At 65.2% G+C, this 15,084-nt stretch overlaps 1 protein-coding gene across 2 annotated transcripts; it reads left to right on the forward strand.

The window, feature by feature from the left end:
- Positions 1-892: 892 nt before the first annotated feature.
- CLPTM1L (CLPTM1 like) lies at positions 893-13,402 on the forward strand. 2 transcript variants are annotated; one of them, XM_057709501.1, is made up of 17 exons: positions 893-1,135; positions 1,452-1,552; positions 2,481-2,670; positions 4,093-4,235; positions 5,319-5,397; positions 5,684-5,801; positions 5,980-6,074; positions 6,534-6,618; positions 7,512-7,615; positions 8,514-8,579; positions 9,538-9,588; positions 10,321-10,403; positions 10,907-10,941; positions 11,402-11,457; positions 11,543-11,587; positions 12,270-12,385; positions 12,869-13,402. In XM_057709501.1, the coding sequence occupies exons 1-17, from the start codon at positions 974-976 to the stop codon at positions 12,951-12,953; spliced, it is 1,614 nt and encodes a 537-aa protein (XP_057565484.1). In that variant the 5' UTR covers positions 893-973; the 3' UTR covers positions 12,954-13,402. The 2 variants fall into 2 exon arrangements, with proteins under 2 accessions (XP_057565484.1, XP_057565483.1); XM_057709500.1 differs by having other exon boundaries at positions 894-1,135; positions 4,087-4,235.
- The last annotated feature ends 1,682 nt before the right edge of the window (positions 13,403-15,084 follow it).

A 15,084-nucleotide genomic window follows, 5' to 3' on the forward strand; every position in this document is an offset into this window, starting at 1 on the left:
GCGCCCCGCAGACGAGGAGGCCTGCGGCACAGAGCAGAGCAGCGAGGGCGCAGGGCGGCCCGGTCCGGGGGGCGCTGCCCAGGTGCGGCAGGGGCACAGGGCGAAGGGCCGGGGGGCCTGCCAGTGAGGGTGGGTTCTACACCCCGGGGAACAGGAGTCCGCAAGCGCACCGGGAGGGCGGGGGTGCGGAACACAGGGCGCGCTGCCGGGCACGGCGGGCGAGGCGGGGACGGGGGCCGACGCCCGCCGCGGGGCAGAGTGCGGGAGGCCGGGCGCGGCTCTCCGCCCGGGCCCGCGGCCGCTGACGGCGGCTCCAGCAGCACCGGCCGCCTGCGGAAACGCGGAGCGGGGCTTCTGGCGGGGCGAGACGAAGGCGGCGCGGGCAGGAGAGCCGCGGGGGCGCGTCCCCCGTCCCAGGGCGCACGGCGGCCGCGGCGGGCCAGGGCGCTGCGTCCCGCGACCCCGACGGAGACGGGAAGGGCGGGCGCGCTGCCAGGCGACAAGGGCGGCTCTCCGCGGCGGCCCGCGCGCCTCGGGCCCGGCCGCCGCGGACGCGCCGCAGCCCCCTCGCCCCCACGCCGCGGGCCCCCCCCGCCCCCGGAGGACGGCGCCGGCGCCGGACGTCAGCGCCGCGCCCCTGACGCAGCGGCGCGCGTGCGCGGCGGCGGGAGGGCGGTGCTTCCCAGGGCGCCGCGCGGCGCGCCCACTTCCGGCGGGCGGCGCGCCCACTTCCGGCCGGCGGCGCGGGGCCCGGAAGCGGCGCGGCGGCGAATCCCGCGGCGACAGCTCGGCGGCAGCGGCGGCGGCGGGAGCATGCGGGGCGGCGGGCGGCCCGCGGCGCGCGGCGCGGTCGTTCCCCGGCGGTGGCGGCGGCGCGCGGCGGCTCTCGCGTGAGCGGCGGCGGCGGCCGGGCGGGCGGCGGGGCCCGCGGCTGCGAGGCGGGCCGGGCCGGGCCGGGCCGGGCGGCGGCGCCATGTGGAGCGGCCGCAGCTCCTTCACCAGCCTGGTGGTGGGCGTGTTCGTGGTGTACGTTCTGCACACCTGTTGGGTCATGTACGGCATCGTCTACACCCGCCCGTGCGCCGGCGACGGCAACTGCATCCAGCCCTACCTGGCGCGGAGGCCCAAGCTGCAGGTGAGCGCGGCCGCGCGCCTGAACCTCGGACCAGGGCGGGGCGGGGGCCCTCCTGCCCGGCCCCGGAGCCTAGAGCCCCAGCCCCGCCCGCGGGCCCCGCCGCTCCCTGCGCCCCGCGGCGAGGCGCCCGCAGCCCGCGGGTGGGTGGCCCGCCCCGCGCGTTGGCAGGCGGTTCGCAGGCGCGGTGCCGACCCCCGGGGAGGCGAGGTGCAGCTTTCCGCGCCGCGGCCGGGCAGCCCCGGGGGCCGCGCGTGCCCTCGGCCAGTGCCCTCGGCCAGGGCCCTCGCCCCGCCGACTCTGCCGACGGCCTTTCCAGCTCAGCGTGTACACCACTACGCGGTCCAGCCTGGGTGCCGAGAACCACGTGGATCTGGTCTTGAACGTGGAGGACTTCGACGTGCAGTCCAAGTTTGAAAGGTATGGACGTGGACAGGTGCCAGGCGGGCGGCACCGACGTTGCGGGTGTTGAGACGTCAGCGTTCTGGTGGGGGAGGGATGCCTCGGAGCGTTTTACCTGCGGGCACGCGCGACAGACACACGAGCAAACCTTGTCCCGCAGGCCAGCGGCGGATGCTGAGGGGGTCAGTTAGCAAGGAGCTGCCCCAGCGTCTGGCGGCTGTGGGGAGTTTCCGAAGGAGTGGGGACTGTGATGGGGACCACGTGCAGAACACAGCCTGCACCGTTTCCCGCAGCAAACAGCTTGTGTTTTCCTGGCGGAAGAGGTTCAGTTAGGTTATCTGGAAGGGAAAAGAAAAAAACATAGAGGGAGGAATTTAGCAGAAAATCATAATGAAGTGAAACGTGACTTTACAACAGAGCACGCAGTGTGCATATTGAAGTACGGAGGGTAAGTTTTCAAAGATGTGTTTAAGCTGTGGTTTTAGTGTTTTAAATTTCAACAAGTGTCATCTTAAAGACAGTGTGCTTGTCCCGAGTCCTCCTGTTCCCTCTTCCTTGTCTGGGAGGCGTCAGAGCGAGCCCTGGGGTGTGTGATGTTGTGCAGGATACACGCCCCCAGCAGCCAGCTGTGGGAGAGCTGCCGCAGGGGCGGGGCACACGTGCCTGGGGTCCGCCCCCTTGGCCTGTGACCTCAGCACCCTGGATGCAGGCCTTCAGCTTTTGGGCAGCTGCGCGTGCTTCCAGAGTGTGTGCCATACACCTGCATGTTTAGGACTTCGGTAATGTCCGGGCAGGTGGGTTTTGTTTTTAGTACTTCTCAGCTAAAATTGGTTGGTCTTGGCTTCAAACAGCGTTTTTTATAAGAGTATTTGCGTCGTCTCCACTGTGTGTTCACACGCAGACCGCAGTGTGCGCGTGCCTGAAATCGTCATGGGTTCTGTTTCAGGACGGTCAATGTTTCTGTTCCGAAGAAAACCAGGAACAATGGGACACTGTACGCCTACATCTTTGTCCATCACGCCGGCGTCCTGCCCTGGCATGACGGGAAGCAGGTGCACCTGGTGAGCCCGCTGACCACCTACATGGTCCCCAAGCCAGAAGAGGTGAACCTACTCACCGGGGAGTCTGCCACACAGGTGAGTGGTGCCGGCCGCCTCGGAGTTCACACACATGTGCCCACACGTGCAGGCGCTGGGCCGCCTGCTGGGAAGGGAAGCGGTCCGGTGGCATTGGCACACACGTTTTTCAGCTCAGTAACTTCTCATGGGTTTGCAGGGAGATTTACGTCAAATTAGTGACATGCAGCTTAGGTAGTTCAGTGACTTTCTTTTTGGCCCTGCTGCGTGGCGTGCGGGATCTTAGCTCCCCGACCAGGGATTGAACCCCTGCCCCCTGCAGTGGAAGCGTGGAGTCTCAGCCACTGGACCGCCAGGGAAGCCCGTTCAATGACTTTCTTTACGCAGATTTCCCCCTCAGCCCCCGGGGAATGTGCGTGGGGTGGGGGAGGATGCAGGGCAGCCCCTCTGCGGAACTCGGCTGCAGTCGCGACTTAGTTGGGAGACACCGCACTGCGTGTAGGACAGGACAACGCGTAAATATTTATTCTAAGGATGTAACTCAAAATTATGAAAAAAGCGTGTGCGCATTGTGTCCCGTGCACCCATAGAAAAGGGAAGGGCTGGACAGCACGTGCGCAACCGTTGCCGCAGCAGAGGCTGGAACCGGGTCCTGGCGTTGGGGGGGTCTGTGTCGCGGGGGAGGGGCGTCACTCAAAACTAGGGCAGCAGGACGTGGCTGAAGCTGTCTCGTGTGTGTGTCCTTGCAAAGACTCTCTGGTTCCCTTTCCCTGGGGACCACGCAGCCCTGCCTCCCGGGCCTTCCTGGGGAGCCAGGCCACCGCACGATGGGTAGAAGCAGTCTCTGCAGCGTGCGGCTGCCGCCCCGCCTCCGCGGAAGGGTGTTTCTAGCGCCACTGTTAGGGCTGACCTGGAGCTTTACGGAGGAGGTAAATACTGAGCGAATGGCACGGCTCACAGAGCTTCTCGGTTAGATCTGGAATCAGGATTTCCCTGCCGGCAGAGTTTGTTTCTGAGTTTAGTGTATCTAGGCTTGCTGCCCAGCCGTGGACACGCCCCCTCCCCACAGCTGGACGGAGCTGGTGTCGAAGCCTCTCCTGTCAGCCTCCTTGCGGGCCGGGGGCCTCAGCTCCAGCGTGCACGCGCCTCCTGCAGGTGCCCCAGGGGCTGGTCCTTGGCAGCCGTCGCGGCTCAGGACCAGGGCCCAAAACAGGAGTCAGTGAGACGCGGGACCACGTGGTGGGAACCAGCACCCCTGTGGCTTCTCTCTTGGGAAGGAAGTGAGGGGGTGAGAGTCGGGGAGAAGGCAGCCGCGGGCCCCCGTGCTCCGCCAGCTCTGCGCACGGCTGTGCTCTCTGCGCGTGGCTCTGCCCAGGCGGAGGTGCCTCTGCCCCGCGGCCCCAGGCCCACCCCGGGCCCCCCCCCCCCCCCCCCCCAGCCCGGGGCTCTTCCTGTCGAGTCAGCCCTCACGTTCAGCGGCAGGTGGAGGCTGAGAAGCGGCCGGCGGGCGCCCTGGACGAGCCCGTTTCCCACTGGAGACCGAGGCTGACCCTGAACGTGATGGTGGACGACTTCATCTTTGACGGGGCCTCCCTGCCCGCGGACGTGCATCGCTACATGAAGATGTGAGTGCCGCCGAGCGGGGGCCCGGGCGGTGGGGGGCCGCCGCGGGGTGCGTTCATTTGCCCAGCTCTGAGCCTCACTCGTTCACACCCTGAGCAGACAGCGGGGCGGGGGGGACCCTGCAGGTGGGGGTGGTGGGATCGTGCCCGGCCAGACCACGGAGCAGATGGGCCGCGCCTGCCTCCCTGAGCCCTCTCTGGGATGAGGGGCTGATCACGGCTGCCGCCAGGACACGGGAGGGAAAGAACGGCACGGCAGCATCCAGCTCGCCCACTGCTCTCAGTGGGGGCGGGAGGGAACGTGCGGAGTCTTTAGGAGACCCTGCCACTCTGCTCCCGGGAGGGGTTTCTCCTGTCCACGTCCTGTCACCTCCAACTCGATTGCCTTTGCTTCAAGATTGATGGTAGGTCATTGTGTTGCCGTCCCTTGCTGTCGCAGCACGACTGTTAAAGCTGACGTAGACTGTCCCGTGTTGGCACCTCAGGCAGCCCCTGCGAGATGGCGCCCTGTCGCCGGGTCGTCACGTGGCGCCTGGAAATGGCTCTGATGAGAATTGTTTCCGTCTTCACTTTTCAGTGGTTCTTGGGGAGTGGTCATGAGGTTTTCTCTTTTGTAAAATTAAAGTCATATTTCTGAGTGTGTGGTACGGTCCCGCAGTTGAGAGGGAGAGAGGAACAGGTGGGTCCCTGGGTGAAAGCCCCCTGCCTGCCCTTGCCTCAGCTGTGGAGGGCAGGTGGCTACCCACTTCTCACCGCGCCACGGGCCTCCCTGTGGCCGCGGCTGTCCCATGTCGGTGCACACGTGGCCCCTCGCCCTTCTCTGCACCCCGAGTGGTGTCCCACTGTGTGCCCGGCTCCCCGTCTCCTCACCCGCCTCCAGGCGGCCGCTGTGCCGGGGAGGGGCGTAGCTCCTGGGGCCCCTCTGCTCCCCTCGGACGGCGTGTCCTGGGACTGTTGTGACCAGAAGCCCCTGAAGGTGCGGGGCTGGAGGTAGTTCTGTGAGGTAAACCCAGCATCTGGCACTGCCTCGCGTCCTCCTGGGCCACGGGACCGTGGGGCGACCTTGAGACGGCTCCGGCCCCGCAGGGTCCAGCTGGGGAAGACGGTGCACTACCTGCCCATCCTCTTCATCGACCAGCTCAGCAGCCGCGTCAAGGACCTCATGGTGAGCAGCCAGGCTCCCTCGGGCCCGCGCGGCTCAGCCTCTCGTGGGGGCCCCCTCCTGCCCAGCAGGCACCGTGCCCGGGGCTGTGCTCGCGGGAGACGCGTGGGGCTTGGGGGGTGGACGGGGGGGGGCAGGTGTGAGGGCTTCCGGGAGGAGGCACCGCTCCCGGTTCTGAGAGCCCAGCCCCGCGGGGGCGGGGGGCGGAGACGCGGGCGGGCGTCCACGTGCGGCAGCCGCAGCCGGGAGGGCCGGGGTCCGCGCGGGGCTCACGGCGCTCTCCGGGCAGGTCATCAACCGCTCCACCACCGAGCTGCCGCTCACCGTGTCCTACGACCGCATCTCGCTGGGGCGGCTGCGCTTCTGGATCCACATGCAGGACGCCGTGTACTCGCTGCAGCAATTCGGTGAGGCCACCGGGCAGGCAGGAGCCCAGAGCCCAGCTGCCACGGTGCCCGTGAGACCGTCCCCCTGGGAGGCTGCGTTCGGCCGGAGGAGCCCCTGCCGCCCGTGAGGTGCACCCCCGCCGGGCCCCGTGCTGCGGGGGTGGCGTCGCCATCTCACGCGGGCCTCGGTCCTCCCCAGGGTTTTCAGAGAAGGACGCGGACGAAGTGAAAGGGATTTTCGTCGACACCAACCTGTATTTCCTCGCGCTGACCTTCTTCGTGGCCGCGTTCCACGTGAGTGCCCCGGGCCCTCGGCAGGGCCTCCCCCACCCGCCCCGCGGAGGGGTCTGCAGCCCGGGCGCCGACCCGCTGAAGCGCCGGGGCTTTGTCTGCTGGTCTTGTAAACCAGGCCTACGACCGACGAGATGGCTGAGGGACTGCGTGAGGTCCTCTGTGGCGGTGCTGAGGGCTAGAGGCCAGTCGTGCCAGGGGGACGCCTGCTAGACGTGGCCGCTGGCAGCCGCCAGGGAGAGCCAGCGTGGGGGCTCGGGGGTCAGAGGGCAGGGGTGAGGCCACGGGAAGCAGGTGCGGCTGCTGCCGGTTCCCGGGCCGGGGAATTGGCCACCGGTGAAGCTGAAGCTTGCGGAAGCGGTGCTGGGGGGCGTGGGTGTTACGGAAAGCTCAGCGTTTCAGGCCCAGCCCCGGCTCATCTGCACATCTTGAGGGGCTCACCGTGTCCTGTCTTCTTTCCAGCTGCTTTTTGACTTCCTGGCATTTAAAAACGATGTCAGTTTCTGGAAGAAAAAGAAGAGCATGACGGGAACGTCCACCAAAGCAGGTAGCTGCTCCCAGGACTCACGGCTGCCCTAGAGCCCGTCCCGCCGCGGGCGAGGGGTAGAGGGGGCGCCAGGGCTCGTCTTGAGAGTTACAGCTTGTGATCCCCCGTGGCCGCTGCGGCTCTTGTTCGGGGGGGGCTTTTAGGTCCCCTTTGGCGGCAACCGGGAGGGCGCTGTCTGCGAGGTCGCGGTGAGCGTCACGTAAGCCTGTGACCACAGAGGGCAGGTGACACACACGCTGGTCCTTACTGTCCGTCTCTGTGGGTTCACGGTCCTGCTTGGCTGCCAAGCTGGGTCTCCAGTGAGAGACGGTTCTTTTCCTCCCGTGGAAGTAACGCCAGAGCGGGTGGTCTGGGATGCCCGGGTGGCCCCTGAGTCCAGCGTCCGTGTCTCGGGGGCTTCTCTCCCGACCTCTGGCCTCCTCGGAAGGGAGAGGCCCTGCTGAGTGCTCCTGCCCCTCCCCTGGCCTTTCCAGGCCGTGGCCTGAGCAGGCTCGTGGGTCCCAGGGCCTGAGCTCCTGGTGGGTAGCTCCCTATGGAGAGGGTTCGTGGCTGTGGTGTCTCCTAAAGCACAGCCTGAGAGGACAAAGCGCAGCTTTCACAGGACAGACGTGGGCATCACAGGGTTAGCGTGGAAGCAGGAGAGCCTGGACTCGGGAACCGGCCTCTCAGCACGCTCTCTGTGCCTCCTGTGTTTGCAAGTGTAACTCGCACGTGTTTCCCAGCTGAGGCCACCTAGTGTTGGGTTCATAGCTTTTCGGGATTGTTTTCCATTTCCTGTGGCCGCGTATAGTATGCCGTCCTCTCTAGGGGACGATGGGGGAGAAGTGGTTGAAGGGGCTGGTGCGTGTGGGTGGCGGCGGGGCCCCGGCTCAGCCCTGGCCGCCCGCCTCCAGTGCTCTGGCGCTGCTTCAGCACCGTGGTCATCTTCCTGTTCCTGCTGGACGAGCAGACGAGCCTGCTGGTGCTGGTGCCCGCCGGCATCGGAGCCGCCATCGAGGTGAGCCACCAGGCTGAGCGCCGTGTCCGCGGTCCTGGGCCGCTAGCGCTCGGTGAGGTTGGGGCCCGGCCGCTTCCCAAGGAGGGGCCGCCAGCCCGGCAGGAAGGCGGGGGCGCGGCGGCTGCGGCTTCTCGAGCAGAGCCCCCCACGGCCCCCAGTTTCTCATCATCCGAAAGCCGCAGCCCGTCCCGTCCGTGTGCGGGACGTGTGGGCGCGGTGGCTGCCCTCCTGCACGGCACTCGCCGTGCGGGGCCGTGTGAAGCAGGATGCGTGGTGCGGGGCAGTGGAGGGGGCGGGCCTCTGGCAGCGACCCTCAGCTGTGGGCACGGGCCCACGTGGCTGTCGGGTGGGCGGCTGTGCTGCCACCGTGTTGAGGAAGTGCTGGTGGGGCCTCCCACAGCTGCGCGTCTCCGTGGGGGCACCGACCTCACGGCCCTCGTGCTGGTCCCCCTTCAGGGAGGCGGCCGGCGGGGTGGGTCCTGGAGGGTCCCTGCCACAGCAGGACACCAGTGGGGCTTGGGCCTCCCGAGCAGCAGGAAGTAGGTGCCAGGCTGAATCTGGAGGCGGGGGGGGTGGGGCAGGCCAGCCCAGGGCAGGTGAGCTGGGTGGGGACTCGGCCGGGAGGAGGGCGGCCCAGCCAGGCACTCCGGGGGGTGGTGGGAGGAGGTGGTCCGGTCCACGTGGGCGGGCGGGCTGGGTGGGTTTGGGCTGGAGGCCGGGGCCGTCCCAGGGCCCGTGTGCCGTGAGTGTGAGGAGGGCAGGCAGCCAAGCGGTCAGGCTGGGCCGGGGTGCGGGGCGGCCTGAGCCGCGGATGCCCTGGTCGCCCTCCGAGGGGCGGGGCGGGCTGGGGCTGCTCCCTGGTCCTGGAACCTTAATTGTGGATTTTTCAACATCCCAGCTGTGGAAAGTGAAAAAGGCCTTGAAGATGACCGTCGGCTGGAGAGGCCTGAGGCCCACGTTTCAGGTAGGGCCCGGCCACGTCCTCCCGCGTCTCCGCGCCCACCGCCCTCGTGTTTCAGCCGGGCCACTCGGGGTGCAGGTGGACGGCTGACGAGCTTCTTAGTTGTCACGAGGGCAGGTGATGGTCACGTGGTCACATTGCTGACCTCCTGGCTCAGAGAGCAGCTTGTCACCCGCAGACCCGTGGGGAGATGTGGGGGTGTCTCGGGGCGAGCGGGCGGGTCACTGCTCTGCAGCTCCGCCCACGAGCCTCCTGGGCGCTGATGCACTTGGGGTCCCCGATGATAGACCCGGCCCCAGCCCCAGCGAGCAGCGCCCCCACCTCCGTGACCAGAGAGGATGCTGGTCCTCCGGGCTCAGGGTTGGCGTCCAAGCCTGCACCCACTCCCGCGCTCCCAGGGGGTGTGAGGACACCGTGTGACGACCCAGTTCGCACAGGTTCCCAAAGAGCTGCCCTCTGGTGTCGAGTTTTCTGGGCAGGTTCCGGCAGGGACCTGGGCATCGGTGTGAGGCTTACGGTGGGGCAGCTCGCTCTGCTGTGACGGGCCTCCCGAGGGGAACCTCGGGGTCTGCAGCGCTCCCGTTTTCCAGGTCGGGGGCAGGTCACTGGGAGGTGGGATGCAGCATCTCCTCATCTGAGTCAGCCTAGCACGTCCACCGCGACTGGCTGAGAGCGGTGTTTTCACGGCAGAACCTAGCAGGACAGGCAACAGGAAGCTGCCGCGGGAGGGACGCACAGGCTTACGGGCCAGCTTCCTCCTCGTGTCCCACACGGCGTGGCTCACGGGTCGGGGCCGTCGGGTCCTCTGCGCCCCCCAGTTCTGAAGGGGGGGCTGCTACGCCTACGCCGGTGCGCCTGCCGCTCGGCCCGCAGCCTGGTCCCTCCTTCCGTGGCAGCCAGGCGGAGCCCAGACGCCTGCCTGGCCTGTGAATTAATGTGATTATGTTGAATTTCGTTGCAGTTTGGTACTTACAGTGAATCTGAAAGGAAGACAGAGGAGTACGACACTCAGGTGAGTGCTGGCATGGGGCGTGGGGCTTGCCTGGAGGCGGTGTCCTGGCTGCGACGGTCCCCGTGTGTCCTGGAGTGGTGCCCACACCGCCTGGAGCCGCGCTCCACAGGGAGCCTGCCTGGGTTTCTGACGCGGGAGGGAGCGCTGGGGACTCCCCTGTTCCCCCGTCCCGTTGGTGCCCGTGCCGTGTCCTGTACCAGGGGCACGGCTGTGGAGCTGCGAGCTGAATCTCTGTCCCTGAGACCTGGTGACCCCAGGGGCTCTGCATCCTGAGGCCATCGGATTCCCCCTGGCGTGGAGAGCTGAGGTTTTCAGTTAGATTTACTGCATGTTTCCTGAGCAAGGATGGTTTCATCTTCTGGTTTAACGGGCATTGACGGCACCCCAGCTTTGGTTGGGATGTTGGTAGAGTTCAGGTCAGAGTGGAGAGTGAAGCACTGTGCCAGTTGGAAGGCGGTCCTGACCCAGGGTTCCGGGGACGTCTCTTCAGAGTTCCCTCTGTGACGTCTGGTCACCCCTGTGCCCCGGGTCGGGGCGTCAGTTGGCTGTTTCCACAGGCTGGTATTGATGGCATTGCCGCTGCCACCTAGTCGTCGAGGCAGATGCTCTGTGGGTTTGGGCAAGTGCTCACCGACAGGTATCCTGCACACAGACCAGCTTTGCTAGTTCTGTGAAAAACGTTTATGCAGGGTTGGTGGTGGACGCTCACGGGGTGCTTCCTGTCTCCTGCAGGCCATGAAGTACTTGTCTTACCTCCTGTACCCCCTGTGCATCGGGGGTGCCGTCTATTCTCTGCTGAACGTCAGGTATAAGAGGTAGGACAGCGCCCCGCTGCCCTTCGGCTGGAGCCCAGGGTCACTGACCGGGCGGCCGTGGGGCGGCAGTCCCGGCCTGCCCGCTGCAGCCGGCTCTGCACGGCCGTTTCTGGTCCTTGCGGGGTCGGGAACGCTCCCGGGAGCAGACCTCAGGGTTGAACGCACAGCCCGAGCCCAAAGCGGCTGAGGCGTCCTGCGCTGGCCCCTTGCCCCGTTCTCCCGAGCAGCAGTGCTTGGGGAGGGGGCTGTCCAGCCGGCGCGTGGGGTTTCCTGTCTCACTGGGAGTCGTGAAGGAAAGTCCGCAGGTGCCAAGTCTCCGCCCTCACCTCGGTGGGGGCTCCTGGGAAGCCGCTCCCCGTGTAGGTGGCCCCGGCCAGCCCGCAGGGTCCTGGGGCTGCACCCTCGTGCTGGCGCTGGAGAGCTCGGGGGCGCGTGTGGGGCTCCGTCTTTCACGCAGACGGAGCGCCAGGCCCCGCCCCCCATTGCCCTCTCTTCCCTTCCAGCTGGTACTCCTGGTTGATTAACAGCTTCGTCAACGGTGAGTTCCGTGTGTCCTGTCCCCGCAGTAGGTCTGCAGCAGGTGACTGTCCGGCCGCAGTGTGGCCCGCTGTGGCAGGGGGGTCCCCGTCAGGCCCCGCCCTGCCCTCTGTCGCGCTCACTGGGCCCACACTGCACACCGGGCCTGCGGGATCGGCCGTGGGACAGTTGGGTGCGGGCAGTGAGCCCTGTGGCGTTTGGGCAGAGCAGAGCCCCAGCCCGAGTCCTGGGAGGAGCGCCCGCCTGGCTCATCCTGACCGTGCGCTGCTGCTCTGAGACGGACGCGGACCGGGCTCACCCGCGCGGCAGGCTGGCCGCTCACAGCCCTGCGGCGGGCGGGCGGGAGGCGAGGGTTATTTGCAGGCCGGTGCGGCCAGGCGTCGGGTGTCAGGCGGTCCCGGCGTGCAGGGCCGGGCGCCGGGCCCGAGTGCCGCGTCTGCACACTGCGTGTGTCTCCTCAGGGGTCTACGCCTTTGGCTTCCTCTTCATGCTGCCGCAGCTCTTCGTCAACTACAAGGTAAGACGCGCCCCGTCCCGCCGCCCCGCCGCCCCGTGTCCCTGCGCCGCGCGGCGCCTGACCTGCTCCTCCTGCCTGTCCCCAGATGAAGTCGGTGGCGCACCTGCCCTGGAAGGCCTTCACCTACAAGGTCCGTGCCTTGGCCGCGTGAGGCCCTCGGGGACTCACCATCGGGGCTGGGCCGTGTGTCGGGTGGCACTTCTGCAGAGGAGCTCGGGGGTCTCCTTCAAGGCGTAGACGCCCCTGTGGCGACTCTAAAAGGCCGGGGTTCTCTGTCCCAGCGGCACAGGCCGTTCTCTCGAGGAAAGCTGCGCTGCTCCTTGGCAGCACGTATCGAAGAGCAGGTGGACGCCCGTGACCCGGTGACCGGTGTCTAGGGTGCCGGGTCCGTGTCCACCCAGATGGCGGGTTCGGGCTGGCCGAGGGCTGTCTTGGGGCGTCGTGGCCAGCGCCACACGCATAGGCTGGGAGCGCGTGGCCCTCTGGTGCTGCTGGCTGTGAAGTGGAGAGAGCAGCGTCGGGGGTGGGGGCGCAGTCATGACGTTCTTCTGTTTTCGGAACCCGGCGGCCAGTCCCGGGCCGGCCGGCTCCCGGGGGTGCTCGCGGGTCCCGCGTGTGGAGAGCAGGTGGGGGCCCAGCCGTGGAGCCTATGGCGGGGGGTGCCCCGGGCCCTGGGCTCCCCCGCTGGCTCCTGCTTTGTGTGGTGGCTCTGAGGTCGCTGTAGGGGCGAGAGTGCAGGGAGGCGACCATGGTCTGGGCCGCGCGCGGGGCCCCGGGGGCCCGGTCTCACCACCCCGCCCACCCGCCTGCAGGCTTTCAACACCTTCATCGACGATGTGTTCGCCTTCGTCATCACCATGCCCACCTCCCACCGGCTGGCCTGCTTCCGGGACGACGTGGTGTTTCTCGTGTACCTCTACCAGCGATGGTGAGTGCCGCCCGAGGCGCAGCTGCCCCAGGGGACTCGCCCGGGCCGCAGACACGCCTGGTCCTGCCTTGAGAGCCGTGCGAGGGCCGTGCGGTGCATCAGTGAGGGTCCTGGCGCCCTAGTGTAGAAGCGCTGCGTTCTCTCTGAGGGGTTTGGTCACCGCGAGAGCACGTGGCTCTCCTGAGGCGTGCGTGTTGCTCGTAACGGCCGTTCAGTGGAGCGCGGAGGAGGCCGCAGCCCCGGGCCCCGTGCTGTGCACCAGGAGCCGGGCGTCGGGGGTTCCGGCCCCGCCTCTGCCTGGGCACCGCGGTCCTCGTCTCCTCTTCAGCCTTGAGCACGGAGCTCTGGCCTGACCGCTACAAGACGTCAGGAGCGCACGAGGCCCACCCGCACACACTCCTCCTGCGGGAGCCGACCACCTGGGTCTCGGCTGCGTGCATCCAGGACACGCCAGGCAGCGTGACGCACGCGGTCTCGTTGCAGGCTTTATCCCGTGGATAAGAGCAGAGTGAACGAGTTCGGGGAGTGCTATGAGGAGAATCCCCAGCGGAAACCCCACGCAGACTGAGCCCGAGCCCAGGGGCTCGCAGCCTGCAGCAGAGCCAGGGCGTCAGCTGCTGCGCGTTTGGAGGCTCTGGTGGACCTTCCTGACGTCACACCCTCTCTGTTGCCAAAACCCCTGAACGCTCCTCACGTCCCCGGTCCCTCCACGTTGTGTCCGAGAGGAGTTGGCGGCACTGATGACACCGCCCACACGCAGACGTCTGTCCTGGTCGCCGTGGCCACAGGAGCGTCCGGTGCCGGCGGGGTGCTCCACCGCTGCCGTGTCTCCCCCCGCGGGAGTGCCATCTTTCGGGGTCTGTAAGCACGTCTCGCGGGAATATCAAATGCCTCTTTGAATCCATTCCGTGTAGACTCTGGGATCAAATGGTTTTTTTCCTTTTTGTTTAAAATTTGACTATTTTACAGCTTAATGTATGTATGTTTCTATTTTAAAATAAATCTCTCTGGCTGTGACACCTTTCTTGGCCTGGTGTGACGTGGAAGGTCTCAGATACTGGTGTTTACCCCTTTCCCGGAAATGAACCCTGCATCTGGTGCTGAAGCCTGAGCCACCGCAGCCCTGAGGGGTCAGGTGGATGGGGTTCTGCTCGAGAAACGCCCGGGGGTCCGCACAGAGGGAGAAACAGGGCAGCAAGGGTGAGGCCCGGAGGCTGACGCGGCAAGTCATGCTCAGTGAGAGTAGCTCCCGAGAGCCCGTCCTCACCGTGCGTGGGCGCGTGAGCACACGTGGGAGGAGCAAACGTCAGCAGCCTGGCCCCGAGCCCGGCTCTGAATCCAGTCTTTCTCATCCATGGGATCGTTCATCGGCAGTGTCTGCACTGGCAGGCTGTGGCCTCCAGAAGTTCATTGAAGGGCCCCTCCCCGGGCATAGTGTGGCGCTGAGGCAGCCGGGCATGGGCCGGTGTCCGGAGGCGGCTCTCAGGGTCAGGGCTGTGTGTCCTTCCCACGGGTCCTCCTGAGGCCAAACTGGGAACTGCACCGTCAGCAGCGAGCACGCACCGCCAGTGTCACAGAGGAGGAGCTGCCGGCCAGCATTCTTTACCCAGTGAGCGCGTATCTCAGGATACATTTTAAAAGGAATGGCTTTACAGACACCAAGAGCCGGAAGAATTCATGGCAGCACATCTGCTGTAAAGAGACTATAGGAGTCCTTCCAGCAGGGATGAGGGCACCAGGCACAAATCTGATCTGCACAAAGGAGGGGAAACCCTGGGAACAGCAAGCACGCGGGCACGTGTAGACTTGCTTCCTTATTTAAGTTATCTAAAAAATGATCAACCACTTAAAGCTAAAACGATAATGTCCTGTGAGGTTACTAACACGTAGCAGTAAAACGTGACAGCACAGAGGCCGGCCCGGAGGCTCTTACACTGGGTGTGAAGACACCACGTGACTCCAGGTGGACAGAGGTGGGTTACACACAGCGACCTCTGAAATGAAGCAGTCGATAAGGGAGGCAGAAATACTCCATGCAGGAGAAGGCAGGACAATGTGGAGCGAGAACAGGTGGGACAAATCGAAACCAGTAGCAAAACTGTACACGTAAACCCAGCATGTTAATAATTACATTAAATGTAAATGGTTTAATCACCCCAACTAAAAGGCAGACACTACCAGACCAAATAAAAAAGCAGGACCCAGGAACGTAGACAGGTTAAAATCAAACACTGAGAGAAGATGCAGCATGTTAACATCAGGAAAAGTATATGTTAGAGAAATAACATGACCAAGAAATAAAATCCTTTCATAAAATAAAGGTATCCGTTCATCAAAAGGACATAACAATCCAAAGGTTTGTGTACCCAGTAACAGCTGAAAAATGTATTAAGCAAAAATGTTTAGAAATGTAAGGAAAAATAATGGAGTCCACAGTTATAGATTTCAACACCATCTCAGTAATTGATAGAACAAGTATAAGGAAATCTCTATAAGAACAGAGACATGAACACTTTCACTCTAGGTGACCTATTTCCAGACACTCCATGTGCAACCTCAGAAGTGTACACCTTTTCAAGAGCACACAGAGCATTTGCCAAGAAAGTGTATTCTAGGCCATAAGACCAGGCTAAACAACATTTAAAATGCTTCAAGTCATACAAATTATGCTCCACAGCCCCAGTAGAATTGTTAGAAAT

The sequence above is a fragment of the Hippopotamus amphibius genome, chromosome 15 (assembly GCF_030028045.1).
Source record: "Hippopotamus amphibius kiboko isolate mHipAmp2 chromosome 15, mHipAmp2.hap2, whole genome shotgun sequence".
Lineage (NCBI taxonomy): Eukaryota > Metazoa > Chordata > Mammalia > Artiodactyla > Hippopotamidae > Hippopotamus > Hippopotamus amphibius.